Genomic DNA, 13,860 nt, shown 5'->3' with positions numbered 1-13,860 from the left:
AACCGCTAACAGATGTGTTTCTGCCCCAGTAAACATGTAAATACAGGTTAGCTTAGCAATGACAAATACAGGGGCAACAATCCTGTGATGGCACCCTGGTACTGAGAAAACAGCAGGGACAAAAAGTCTTTTTTCAAGGTCAAAACGAACCTAGATATTTTTTTATTATTATTTTATTTTTAATCTCACATGAGAAATAATGAAATAAATAAAAAGATTCCAGTTTATCTCCACAAATGTTTTTCTCCTAAATATGCCAACTCTCTCCATATATATATATATATATATATATATATATATATATATATATATATATATATATATATATATATATATATATATATACATGTATGTATGTGTGTGTGTGTATATACATACATATATATATGTATGTATATGTATATTTCATTTTCACTTTATTGTTTACTCATCACTGCTGGCCGGTTTGCATGAATTCTCATAGCAACAACATAGCAACCATACTTCCTGTGCTCTCATCAGCACTACGTTCATATACAGTGCTGAGCACAAAACTGCTACTTGACAATGACAGTGCATCTTCAAGGGAAAAAAAATGCACAGTCTGCATGAAAGAGTTAATGCAGCAATAAGAAAAGGTGACAACTTTCCACCTTTTTCTGCTTACTGGAAACAAAAGTTTGCATTTCCAGAACAAAAAGCTGAACTAGAAAAATTTGCATTTCCTGCGAAAATGCTGTGTGGATGCTTTAAAGCTGAAGCTGTCTGCTAAAACTAGCTGAAAAAGCTGAAAAGTTGCAGAAATTGTAAAAACTTTGCGTAAGCAAATGAACTTTGCTAAAATGTAATGACTTAGTAGAACTGCAATATCTTAGAGGAAACATAATACTTGGCAGAAATACATTAGCATAGCAGAACTTAGCAGAAATATTGTAACTTACCAGACACATGATAACTTCTCAAAAATACAAGAATTTAGGAGAAATAGTATAAGATAACAGAAAGAATATATTTAGCCAAAAATACTTAAACATTACGGAAACACTATGATTTAGAAAAATAGTACAACATAGCAGAAATACTGTGATTTACCAGAGACACTGTGATTAACTATGAATATTGTAATTTTAAATTAATACTATGTTTTAGCACAAATACTATAATTAGACAGAAATACTATCATTTGGCAGAAATACTATGTTTCAGCACAAATAGTCTGGTTTAGCACAAATATTATAACATTGCAGAAATACAATTATATAGCAGAAATGCTATATTTAGAAAGAAAAATATAATATAGTAGAAATACTATGATTTTAGCAGAAATACTACAATATAGCATAATAACAATGATTTAGAACACATACTATGAATGAGCAGAATAGTAATAACTTAAGTGAAAATACTGGAAAAGTAAAATGACAAGCTGAAAAAAAAACGGAACATGGTTAAGCTCCCTCAAAACTAATTATTGTTCACCTGTGGAAAAAAAGAAATGCAAATACATTTGAAAAAAACAAACAAGAAAAACCAATAGATAAACACAAAATCAAATATGGATACAGAAATGTACAGAGAGAGACACACACACAGGGTCTATGCCAGTCAACCATTCTGAATATATTATATTTTTATCCAACAATGAGATGCTGCCCTAAAGAGGGTCTTTCTCTCTCTCTCTCTCTCTCACACACACATGCACGCACGCACACACACACACACACACACACACACACACACACACACACACACACACACACAGAGCAGCAGCAAGTGAACAGGGGCTGTTAACAGCATGTTTCTTAGTCAGTCAAACAGCTGTGAGCTGCTGAATTTGAATCCACCAATCAGAGAGGTTATGTACTTTTTTCCCGCCAAAACTGGTGCACCAAGTGCAGGTTTTACACACACACGCAGCACAGAGAAACATGATTTTTGCAGACTATTTCTCATATTGAGGATTCCCCTCAAACAAATGGCCAGAATTACCTAACCGTAGGGGTTAGAGCGGTCGTTCTTAGACCGTTTTGTTCAGAAGAGATGGGGGAATCGTCAAGTGTTGTCTACTTAAAATAAAAATGTGAATTTTTAGAGATATATGACATGGATGACTGGTTGGCTTACAAGCCGTGAAGGCCCCAATATGCAAATTTGAATGCCTCAGCCCTCAGATATGATTGGCTGGCTGGGAAGCCGTGCAGGCCCTGATATGCAAATTTGAATGTCTCAGTCCTCACAGAGGATTGGCTGCCTGGGAACATGGCAGTAATATATAGAAATAGTATGATTAAGCATAAATACTACATTTAGTAGAAATACTATGTTTTAGCACAAATCCTATAAAAAGCAGAAATACTATAATTTAAGAAATACTATATTAAGCACAAATACTATAAAAAGCAGAAATACTATATTAGGCACAAATCCTATAAAAAGCAGAAATACTGTACTATGATTTGGTAGAAAAACTATAATTATTAGAAATACTATATTTGGTAGATATACTATGTTTTGGCAGAAATACTATATTTACCTCAAATCCTATAAAATAGCAGAAATAGTATGATTTAGCAGAAATACTGTATTTAGCACAAGTACCGAAAAGTAGCAGAAATACTATGATTTAGCAGAATAGTAATAACTTACAAAATTACAAATATGGACGCATATTGAAACACAAATGCACAGAGGGACACACAAACACAGGCTCTAATCCAGTCAACCAGTCTAACTATATTCAATTTAAATCCTACAATGAGATGCTGCCAAATAAGGGTAGGGTTCTCTCTCTCTCACTAAACACACACACACACACACACACACACACACACACACATAGAAAGAGAGAGAAGCAAGTTTCTAGGTCAGTCAAGCAGCCTGGGAGCTGCTAAATTTGAATCCACCAATCAGAGAGGCTGTGTACTTTTTCCCGCCAAAACAGGTGCAGCCGTTTTTACACACAGGCAGCAAAGAGACAGGATTTTTGCAGTCTATTTCTCATAGTGAGGATTCCCCTCAAACAAATGACCATAATTTCCTAACCTTAGGGGCTAGAATGGTCATTCTTACACCGTTTTGTTCAGAAGAGATGGGGGAATCTTCAAGTGTTGACAATTTATCATTAAAATATGAATTATTAAAGATATTTGACTTGTAATGCACCATAACTGAGTAGAGGCGAAGCGAAAACTGCCTTGACTTGCCCTCAAACAATGCTTTGTAACTCTAAATCTATTTGGAGCATTGATATCATTCTTTCACCGTAAGAGACAGCAGGCTTTGGTGAACAACCATGGAAATTTTCAGGTCTTTATGGAAATCTATCAAAAAGATATGACGAGAGGAAAAAAGTGGTTCATTTCCAGAGTTTGAAAGCTGAAGAAATCTGAGCGAGGGACAAATTTCCTACCCTCAAACAAACGTAATTCATGGCCAAATGGTAATAGGTGAGAAAAAAAATCTTAAATTGTGAGCGTCAGGAGTGTCTGAAGATATATTGGCACAAGCCTCATGTCTTGACTTCGCTTTGTTAAGGAGATATGGCGATTCGAATATGCCTCTCATTAGAGAAATCCAGCGGTGTTTTTGAACAAACTCTCTATTGACTTGCTATGGAGAGTTTTCAGACTTTGTGTTGGTCTGAGGAGATTTACCAAAATTCTATAAATCCCACAACAATGATAGTGACATTTTCTGAAAGCCAGCAAAAATACCTACGTTTTGATGTATAATTTGTGGGAGTTGAGTGAAAATTGAGCCAGTAGCAAGAAGTTGTTCGGACGATAAGAGAATATTGCAAAAGGCACAGTGGCTCACTGAAAGCCAACTGCATAGCAACCATAACAACGCATGTATTTTCTGAAAAATCACAATTTTGCAACCCAAAACTTAAAGAGGGATAAGATTAAAACGGTAGAAGATATGAAAAAGATGAATTATACATGAATAGCCCAATATTTTGAGAACATTTTAAAGTTTGAATGGTTGTTCTACGTGAAAGTATGAGGAAGTAGTTAAGTTTCAAAAATAAGCAATTTTTAACAGAATTTTGGAAGATTTCCATTCATTTCAATGGGACAAATTAAAGGAAAAAAATATTTTCAAATTTGAACGGTGAAAATAGCATAAAAAAAATTGTGGAAGTAGTTCTACGGCGAACTTGAAGAATAATAATAATAATAAAGAATAAAGAGAAACAGGAACTCAATAGTGTGGATGCCTTAAGCATCCACACAATGAAAAACAAAGCAGCACTCAATAACGGGAGAGATTACATTTCAATATACATTTGTAAAAAAAACAACCAAAAGGGCATATCAGATAGTTCAAATGGTAACTGATACACAATAATAACATTTCACTATCTGTAAAAAAATTTAAAAAAAAAAAAGGGGGGGGGGGGGGGTAAAAGCAGACCATTTGACAGTAGATTAACATAATCATAGAAGAAGAATGATGACAGGAAAACATTACAGCTCATTTGGTTGCCACATGATACTGATGAGACAATCTAATTACAGGTTGTATTCTGTGTCTTCATCTGTGTGATTTCTCTCTGACAGTACTGAATATTGACTGTCTGAATACAGCAATTGTTTGTTCTGTGTGGAAGAGAATTTTGGGATATATTAAATTTAGTAAACACGTAGAAGTTAAACCATTTTATGAGATTTTTGAGATGCATTTTATACTCACAAGACTGTCATATGTGCTTCTGATTATGGCTCATTTTGCTTTTTCGGGTAGGAATATTTAAGCTATATATAACTTTTTTCTCATGTAAAGCACTCAGTCATTTTTACATGTAGTAAGTAGAAATATGCAACTTCGTTGAAGATAATAAGTAATTACCTTTGGAAGAAAGGAGAAAAAAACATCACTGTAGATTTATTTGATGAAAAGTATGTTTTTATTCTTTTGGCTAGAGTTTGGTGCTGACTTCAACTGGGGATAGTTGGTCAGCAGAAGGAACGATCTGAGGATTGTGTCCATCCCAGTGGCACGCCTCCCATAGAGAAAGCACAGCCGGATGACCAGCCCGTTTTCACTCCCGAGGCGTAATATACTGACGATTTCTCAAGTCCTGAGGCGGAAGGTCTCCACTTTGGTGGCTGCAGGATTTCGTCTCTGCATTTTGCAGATGTGGTTCTGTTAGCTTCATTAGTGGATAATCTCAACCTTGCACTTGTACAGTTTGCTGCCAAGTGTGAAGCAGCAGAAACAGCTGAATTAGCAACTCAAACTCTATGCCGCAGATATTTTGGTCCATCTTGACATGGTAGCCTCACACAATTGCTGCAGAATTTTTTAAGCTGCACATCCATGATGCAAATCTCCCATTCCACCACATCCAAAAGATGCTCTATTGGACTGAGATCTAGTGACTGTGAAGGCCATTTGGATACAGTGAGCTGACTGTCATGTTCAACAAACCGGTTTGAGATTATTTGATTTTTATGATGTGCATTATCCTGCTGGAAGAATCCAACAGAAAATACTGAACCTAACTGAGTACCGATACTGACATAAACAGTTGATACAAGGCAGGATGGATCCATGCGTTCATGTCCTTTACACCAAATTCTGATCCTACCATCCAAATATCACAGCATTAATCGAGATTCATCAGACCGACAACATTTTTCCAACCTTTCATTGTTCGGTTTTTGTGAATCTGTGTAAATTGTAGCCTCGTTTTCCTGTCAGGAAATGACAGGAAAGTGAGACCAGTGTGGTCTTCTGCTTGAAGTGTTGTGATGTGTTCTGTGTTCAGAGAGGCCCTTCTGCATACCTTGGTTGTAACAAGTGGATATTTGAGTTACTGTTGACTTCCTATCAGCCTGAAGCAGTCTGCTCATTCTCCTCTGACACCCAGAACACCCAGAGAGCTGCTGCTCACTGGATATTATCTCCTTTTTACTGTTTACAGTAAACCCTAGAGATGGTTATGAGGGAAAATATATGAAGAACAACAATATGAAGGGTTGTTGCCAAATCCCAGTTATAATACAAATAGTCTCAAATAGTCTTGTTTTAACTAAGATGTCAGTTAAATTGTGACAGATGATTCACATGTTTTCGACATGACCATATGCGGCTTTTGTGGTTTTTCACTTTAATTTTTTGTTTTTCAGCATCTCACCACATTTCAGCACTTGCTATCAGCAAAATTTATGTCTGTATGATTCAGCACGTGTTTACAACAATAACATGCAACATCTGGTTATATGAGCAGCTTGGGTTTCTCCCAATGTAACATTGTTTTTACAGCTGTGTCAGACATCATGCAGAAAGATGACAGACATGTGTTTTTCAGCTTTTGTGGCAGCCTTTATTTCTAATTGCCTCTCCTTTTTCCTGCTTCTCTCATATTTTTCATTCTTTCACCTTCCTTCATTATCTTCTGTCCATCTCCTCTGTCTCTGACTCCGTCTGTCTCCCTCCTCAGACCTTTCTGATAACCTGGCAATGGATGACTTCACCTTCCAGGAGCAGCTGTTAACCCCTCGTTTGGCTACAGCTGGGATGGGAGGCGTCTCCTCACTCGCGGTTCCACTGTGGAGGAGCTACCTAGTTCCAATTCTCTCCTTGATGCTCAGTCTGTTCCCGGTCTATCCCCACTGACCCATGCATTCCCATTACCTCTTCCCTCTAGGATTCAGTACAAAATGTGTGGAATGTGACAAACCTTTTTTGGAATTCTTGTTCCTGATATAAAGTTTAGTGGCTCAGCAGAGGACGCATGAACAACAGAAAATGCTACATTTCTCTTTATCTGTCTGAACAAGAATCTGTTCAACCTGTGTTCTTAACAAACCTATTAAAGCACATTAGACGCCATTGTGTAAATAAGAAAGTTGCCCACTGGTCCGCTGCCACAATGGTTATTTCAACTTTTGCGTCCTGTTGCCTCACCTCTGTTCTCACACTCACTTCTTATGTAATGTAACAAAGTGATGGAGAGACTCGTTTTTAGACATGTAAAGGACCTAGCACAAAACGGGCCTTTTAAAAAAATAAATAAATAAATGCTCCCGCTCAGTCTGTACTGAGTCACAGCCCAGCAGGTACAAACTGGAAGAAGACGAAATCAGCTGCTGTCCTTTTCCTTCGTGGCAGAGCATGACCTCCTGCCAGGGCTGGACTTCATCTGGTCAGTTTTAGTGAGCTCCTTCCCCCTGAATGATGCAATGAATCACTTATTTAAACATGCACTGTTCCTTAAAATGCTCTGCTACTACTCACCCTTCTCTCTGATTGTTTATGTCGTAGTGATAGCTAAATTATTACCGACTGCTTCCTTCACACTCCCACCATCACTGTTTGCTCTGTTATGTAAAGCTGGTGCACTTTTTTTAGAAACAGTAACAGCCCTATAATTAAAAAAAAGATCCAAGGGCTATCATTCGAATATAAGTCTCCAAAGTCAGCCTGATAACTGTACAGGTGTATGTTTCTCTGTGTTGGTGCCATGTTTACATTAACGTGTTTATTTACAATACTGGCATTTTGGTTTGTGGACTAATTATTGGCCGGATTGTGAAGCCTTGCTGCAGTTTCTAGCTTACTCTTTAGCACTGTGCATAAAGCGATCATTAATGTGAAATATAAATATGTATAAAAACGTGTACATTAATTTTGTTATGTTGCACTGGTCTCATACATTTCCAAGGATGGCCTCTGTATTTAATCTTTTTTTCTGTGCTTTTTGGGTTAAAAGCAAAAGTGAGATTCTTATTGTTTCATTTGTTTGGTTTTTTAACATGGTGCTGCTGCTACCACACAGCTGACTCCACAGCTGCGAGTGCCGAGTCTGCCCATGGCCCACTGTTTGACTTGTCATGTCAGGAAAAGCACAGGTGTACAGCTAAGTCATATCAGCGATCGAGCACGCCGACTACCAGGGTCCTGGCAGTGGAATGCCTAAACAAAGTGCAGGCCTAAATTATTTGACTAGCGCCACCTGATTTATGTCTCCTATGGCCAGTCCCCTGGCCAGTGTCCCACCTAGGAGTCATAAGAAATAATGATGTGTTTGTTTTTCTCTCAATTGAATGTTGATGGGGAAAATACATTGTAAAATAAACTCAATCTGTTTTGATGTTTTGTGCCTGTGGCAATGTGTTTTTAAGCTAAGATAGTAGCATCACAATTAGCATTAGCGTATTCAGCTAAGCATTTAGCAATGAAGCAAGAAATGAAGATTAAGACACGAAGGGGTTGGAAATATGCGTAGCTGCTAACACTAAGCACATTTCAGTGGTATGAGTGTAACAGGAAAAGCACTACACACAAGTTTAGTATAAAAAGTGCTGAATGAATGTGTGGGCACTTCAAGTGCTTAGAACAGTAAGAGTGGATAGAGCTACTACAAGGATAAGAAGTAGAGCTAGCAAAAATGCTGACTGTGTAAGCTAGCAGACTTTTTAGTGTCACAGCTCTATCATTAAGACCCAAGAATCTGATGGATTTGCTATTCCATCCGTCTGCACAGTCACAATATGCTAACCTCCAGTTCTACTCTAGCTTCTATGAATGTGTGTGAATGTTAGAGATGTAAAGAATGCAGCAAGATGTAAAAAGTGCTTGGTGTGGTCAGGTAGAGTAGAAAAGCACTATATAAGAACCACTTGCTGTGTGGACAAGCATGGATGAACTTGATGGATGTTAGTTCGCTACTGTTAATAAACCCAAATAACATTAAAAAGTGTCTTTCTGCTCCAGGCGAGCACTCCCATGACTTCTTTGTTGACTGAACATTATGTTGGCAGGTCAAAAGTCATTCACTTGTGATTAGTTGAGGCAAAAGAAAACACCCCCTTCCAGGAATAAACTGATTGACATGGATGTAGTGTCAGGCTGAATGAATTAAGTAAAATTAAGTTGCAGATTAACTTGACTGTCAGGCTTGTTTTACGTGAGAGTAATAGCAGAACGAGCAAATGTTTGGAATAAAAGCTACCAACAGCTCAATGCTAAGTTGTTGGAGGAAAGTGGAAAAACAACCCCAAAAACATGAAGTGAAAGATTCCAACTCACAGATTTGGCTTTTTGGGTATGGAATAATCCTTAAAATGCCATGAAAAACAAGGATTAAATGGATGGCACGCTGCTGCGATTACAAATTGCACACACAATGTTCCAGGCATATATATTACTTTCTGTGCTTTTCGCTACTGATCCACTTCAAAGCGAGTCATGAATCATGAAATTTATGTGTTTCTGGACTGCGCTCGTTGCTCTGAGTCCTCAAAGCAGCACGTGGATCATGTGTTTTTTCTTTGGATCTGTATTTTCTCACTCCCAGCAGATTATGAACTACTGTCCTCTCTGTCCCTCTCTGCGGGGCTTCTCTCTATTGACCCAGTCTGTTAACCTCCTGAGCTTAACTTAACCAGGTAGCTATACTCATCCACAACCCAGCAGTGAACCAGGGTTCATTAGTCCCAAGTGTTTGTGTTTCGTCTCCATTATTAAAGCCTGTCTGCTTCCCTAACAAGGCCAATCACTCACAGCTCCGCAGATAACACGCCTGTCACAGCAAACGCACTTCAAAATCCCATTTCTGTGTCCCCGATTCTCTGCTGTAACTTTTCACACCCACACACCCTCTGCTCGGCAGTGCTAGATAAAAACGCCATTATTATCCAGCTGTGCCTTTCTCTCCTGAGCTGTATTGCAGCTTTTAAGATGTAAACGGGAGGCTGATTATAAGGAGATGAGCAAACGCTGGCTGCAGAGAGAGCAGCAGCTAGCCCGGGATGGAGGGGGAGGAGGGGGGGAGTATACTCTGAATGCTAATGTGAGGCTGGAGAATGGGCATACAGGCCCATTGAGATGCAGAGTCCATGTGTTTTCTTAGGGTAATATTGGGGCAATGTTCGAACAGCCGGCATTATGAGAGTGAAAGGTCAATGTGATGTTAGTCAGCAGGAACAGTGAGAATTGCTGACTATTAGGAATTGTTGCATTTTCTGCCTGAGTGATTGACTCCCCTATGAATATGTATTTCAGCCCTTTTTTCATGGCCACACAAAGATGTTTGGGCTTGTGTACCTTCACGAGCCAGAGGGGTCATCAAACACTGCATATAAATTAAAATAACAATGTAATTCAGGTGCTCGAAAGTGCACGGGCACATCCCCGCCCACCCCCCAAAGTCCAGTCCAATTTTTACCAAGCTGGATGTTGAAATTCCTTCGCTGCAGAGAAAGGCCCGAGACATGTCATGTCGCTCAAAGCTCATTCACGTCTAATTACCATGGCACTGGACCATTTTCTCACCTTTTGTTGGCCCGCTGAGAGGAGCGCCGGGCCCACGCTCTCCCATGCACACACAGCTCCAGCATCCTCCTCCTTCTCCTGCTCCTCAGCAGCCCCTGGCTTCCCCTGCAGCAGCCGCAGTCACACAGAATGAGTGGAGCCGCCTGAGGAATGTGGACACAAAAGGAGGAATGTCATTTTGCCGATCGCTAACCCCCCCGCGCCCTCCCCAAACCAACGGACATGTGCACAAGTCCAGGCATTTTTAAATGCAGGGGGTACAAAAATCTTGTCAATGCTACTTTTGGCATAAAAAAGACTGTAGTGCACTTCATCCTTACTGAAAATGAGCAAATAGTGCAGCTTCTGATTGTGAATTGAATTATTTTTCTCCTTTTTTTGAGGGTTCTGGTGTTTTAAGAGGTTGACACTTTGAATTTTTCACATGCTTAATCTTTTCAGTGCTAAATAAACTCAGATTGTTTTTTCTTTCCTCTTTTCTTGCCAGCGTTGCGAGATGGACAAAGGTCAGAGGCAAAGAGCAGCATGACAACACCAGCAGACAGGCGCCAACAAAGTGCAGCTTAAAAAACTAAAACATGGCAGGAGGATGCATCATTTCAAACATGTCCAGCAGCTTTTTGTCTAAACAAAAAAAGCATTCTTCCTCATTTCATCTCAGTGAGCATCTGCTTTTCACTGATTTATACATCTCCCATTAGATGCAAGTGCAATCTCAGTCCACCTCTACAGCCTGCTACCATGCTTCCAGCAAGCTGCGTACTGTTGTTTACAGCACTATATGACAGGCAGCTGGATGTGAGAAGCACAGCTGGCCCATTGCTAACACAGGACAGCCTGACCGTGTTTGTGTAAGGAGCGGGCCCTGTCATTTTTTTTGACTCCTTGTTACAGAAACACTGGCCACGCTTTCACCCAGCCATTTTAAACAAACTCTAATGTACTGGACTCAAATAAAAGCGTCTGGGTGAAGACTTAAAAGACTTCACACTCGTCTCTGTTTCCCCACCTTGGATAAGATGTGGTTACAAAATGTCCTGGCTATCATTCAAGTCATTGGGTGCCCTAGAAACAGAGATAAAAATGGTTTATTGTCACTAATATCTGTTAAGACTGTGTGTGGAAGCCTGTTTGATTCCAAGGACTTTTATCTACTCTTATCTCAACACTAACAGCAAAAAAGAAAAAAACTGATAAGAAATCCCTGCTCAAAGCAGAGGTCAGACTTGGATCTTCTGTGAAAGAGATCTGTGATTTTGAGCACTTTTGCATATCTAAATGAGTCTTTTCTTTATGTCATGTGGGCCAGTAATAGGTCATACCCACATGTTATGCCACCGTGTAGCTCCACCCTCAGCTCCAGTCCTGATTTTCAAGCGCGGCTTCCTCCAGTCTAAACATTAAAGTGGGAGAGAGCTCCTGGGTTGGTTGGAAGCCCCTGCTCCACGCTCCACCCCTGGTGTTCCTGATCTCCAGGTCTTTGTCCCCCGGAACTTGCTCTCACTCCTGGGTGTCCACCAGGGCTTTTTCTGCTCGCATCTGGATCCCAGTACAACCTGCAAGCGGTCCAGCGTCCTCTCCCACTGAAACCCTCGGCCTCCTCCGATTCGGAAAAGAAAAGAGAAGAAGACTGAAGAAACCCACATTTTCCCGATAACTTTCCACAGCCTGCTCTCCTCCCGTGGTTTTTACTTTTCGTCGAAACTCTGAAGCAGTAGTGAGACTGTGATTGTTGCTTTCAGTCTCAAAGAAAAAAAAGTTTTTCCATGTTTTAACCCCGTTGTTTTGTCGCGTCTTTGTGTGTTTTTCAATTGAGCCTGGAACTCGACACTTAACCCACGTACCTGTAGCTGTGAAACGTCCGACGTGAACGGTGTTTTTTCGGTGTCTTTCTGCTCTCCCGGCCTCTGCTGCTGTGAATGAAGTATCTGTTGAGCCGAAGAAATCAGCGCGTCTCCATGAGGAAACTCGACCGTGGACTCGCTGAAACTTTGTCCTAGCCGTGCACACACTCACACCTGAGCGACTTTAACATTTTTGCGGTTTTCGCTGTTAGGCTTCTTATTTTTCTGTCTTCGCCTGGCCCAAAATGAAGAGTTTGTTGGCGCTGTGTGTCGTGTGGACGGTGGCTGTGTTGTCGGTGTCGGGGACTGCGGAGCAAAAGTTGAACAACTGTAATGAAGTTCGTGCTGCCTACAGCTCCAAAGGCTTCAACGTTAACGACGTCCCCAACAAAGGAATCAACGGTGAGGCCCATTTTTATTTATATGTGTGTATACAAATATATCTCAAGTTTAACCTTAAAACCCAATGGGTTCTAAAGTAGGGAGCGGGGACCCCCGGTGGGTCTTGCAGAGGTTTCCGGGTGGTCCTAGCTAAGAGAACTTTTTAAGCTAGCAAAGTTAGCTTGAAGAGAGTTTAGCTTCAAATCTGTGAAATTAACTCCAATATTTCAATCCAAACCTGACATTTAGACATCTTTTAACCACACCCATGTTTTCCATTTAAGCCAAAAACTACCTAACTGCCACAAATAACCTCTACAGCAAATGATTAAACGGTCACATTTATCAATGGACATTTAGTGCTTATTCCAGATTTGATATAGAGGCGTTGTTAATCATACTGACATGCTGCTTTTTTCATTTTCTTTTGGTCTGTGTTTTTCCTCAATTATTAAGTAGCAATGAAACATTTGGGAATGCATTCTTCTGGCTTAGTGCTGCTGGCAACACTTCACTGCTCCAGTGCGTAAACACAGTCATCATTTAGGAAATACTTGTAGGTAATTCATAACAATAAAGAGCTATAATCAACACACGGGCTCTGTTCCGCACAGAAAGAACCCAGGCCCATGTTTATTTCCAAGCTTCCTCAGTAGAGACCCCCATGGCTGTGAAGCACAGGCCGCCGTCAGTGATTTAGTAAACATTCCTCTGCATTGTGGAAAAAAGAGCTTATGGATTTTTCTTTCTCTCCAGGCTTGGCTGATTTATTTTTTTTTAATTTGTTTTATCTCCTAAATCCACCTCCAGACCAGTCACAGGATGCAGAGTGCTAAGTAATAATGGAAGCAGACATGTTAATAATCAGAGAAGAAAAAAGGCAAATCAATGATGCTAATCATGAGATAAGCCCAAGTAATGGAAACTTTCCTTGAAGGAGGGGGGTGGGGGCGTTTACAGTAAATCCTTGAGGGCAACAAGGGGAGGGGTTGAAATTCCTATGTGCCCTGCATACTTTCACCCACCCCTCACTGCCACTCATTTCCTTTTTAATTTTAATGGCACTTAAAATAAATATGCAACGTTTGGTGAAGTTAGGTTTGCCAGTTTTGGAGTGGCTTCAGCGTGGTGTATGACAGTATAGAAGTAAGTCATCTGGGGGGAAGCTTAGGTCTTGTTTCCCACTTGGGAAAAAAAATACATATGTAGGTTTTGGCCCTCATAAAGAGCTTAATTAGCAGAAAAGCTATTTTTACAACTTGGATAACTGTTTTTGGCGAAGTGCTCACAGCATTATTCCATCTGACTACGTGAGCCAATGTGTATATGTTCTCTTTATTATCATAAAGCCCTTTATGAGTTCTCGTTTGCA

The 13,860-nt window shown here is 39.9% G+C and overlaps 2 protein-coding genes across 2 annotated transcripts in view; both read left to right on the top strand.

The window, feature by feature from the left end:
- Window positions 1-8,080, top strand: part of gpc3 (glypican 3) — a 133,589-nt gene extending 125,509 nt beyond the window's left edge. The window contains exon 8 of the mRNA XM_084940568.1: window positions 6,428-8,080. Within this exon, the coding sequence (XP_084796694.1) occupies window positions 6,428-6,603 (176 nt within the window). The 3' untranslated portion in view covers window positions 6,604-8,080. The remainder of the gene's footprint in view (window positions 1-6,427) is intronic.
- A 3,567-nt stretch (window positions 8,081-11,647) lies between these two features.
- The window catches only part of gpc4 (glypican 4), a 30,152-nt gene continuing 27,939 nt past the window's right edge, over window positions 11,648-13,860 (top strand). The window contains exon 1 of the mRNA XM_084940581.1: window positions 11,648-12,509. Coding sequence (XP_084796707.1) covers window positions 12,353-12,509 — 157 coding nt within the window. The 5' untranslated portion in view covers window positions 11,648-12,352. The remainder of the gene's footprint in view (window positions 12,510-13,860) is intronic.

The sequence above is a fragment of the Perissodus microlepis genome, chromosome 2 (genome assembly GCF_051167445.1).
Source record: "Perissodus microlepis isolate ML-2025 ecotype Zambia chromosome 2, ASM5116744v1, whole genome shotgun sequence".
NCBI lineage: Eukaryota > Metazoa > Chordata > Actinopteri > Cichliformes > Cichlidae > Perissodus > Perissodus microlepis.
The sequence above is the reverse complement of the archived record's forward strand: the minus strand, read 5'-3'. Positions and strand labels throughout refer to the sequence as shown.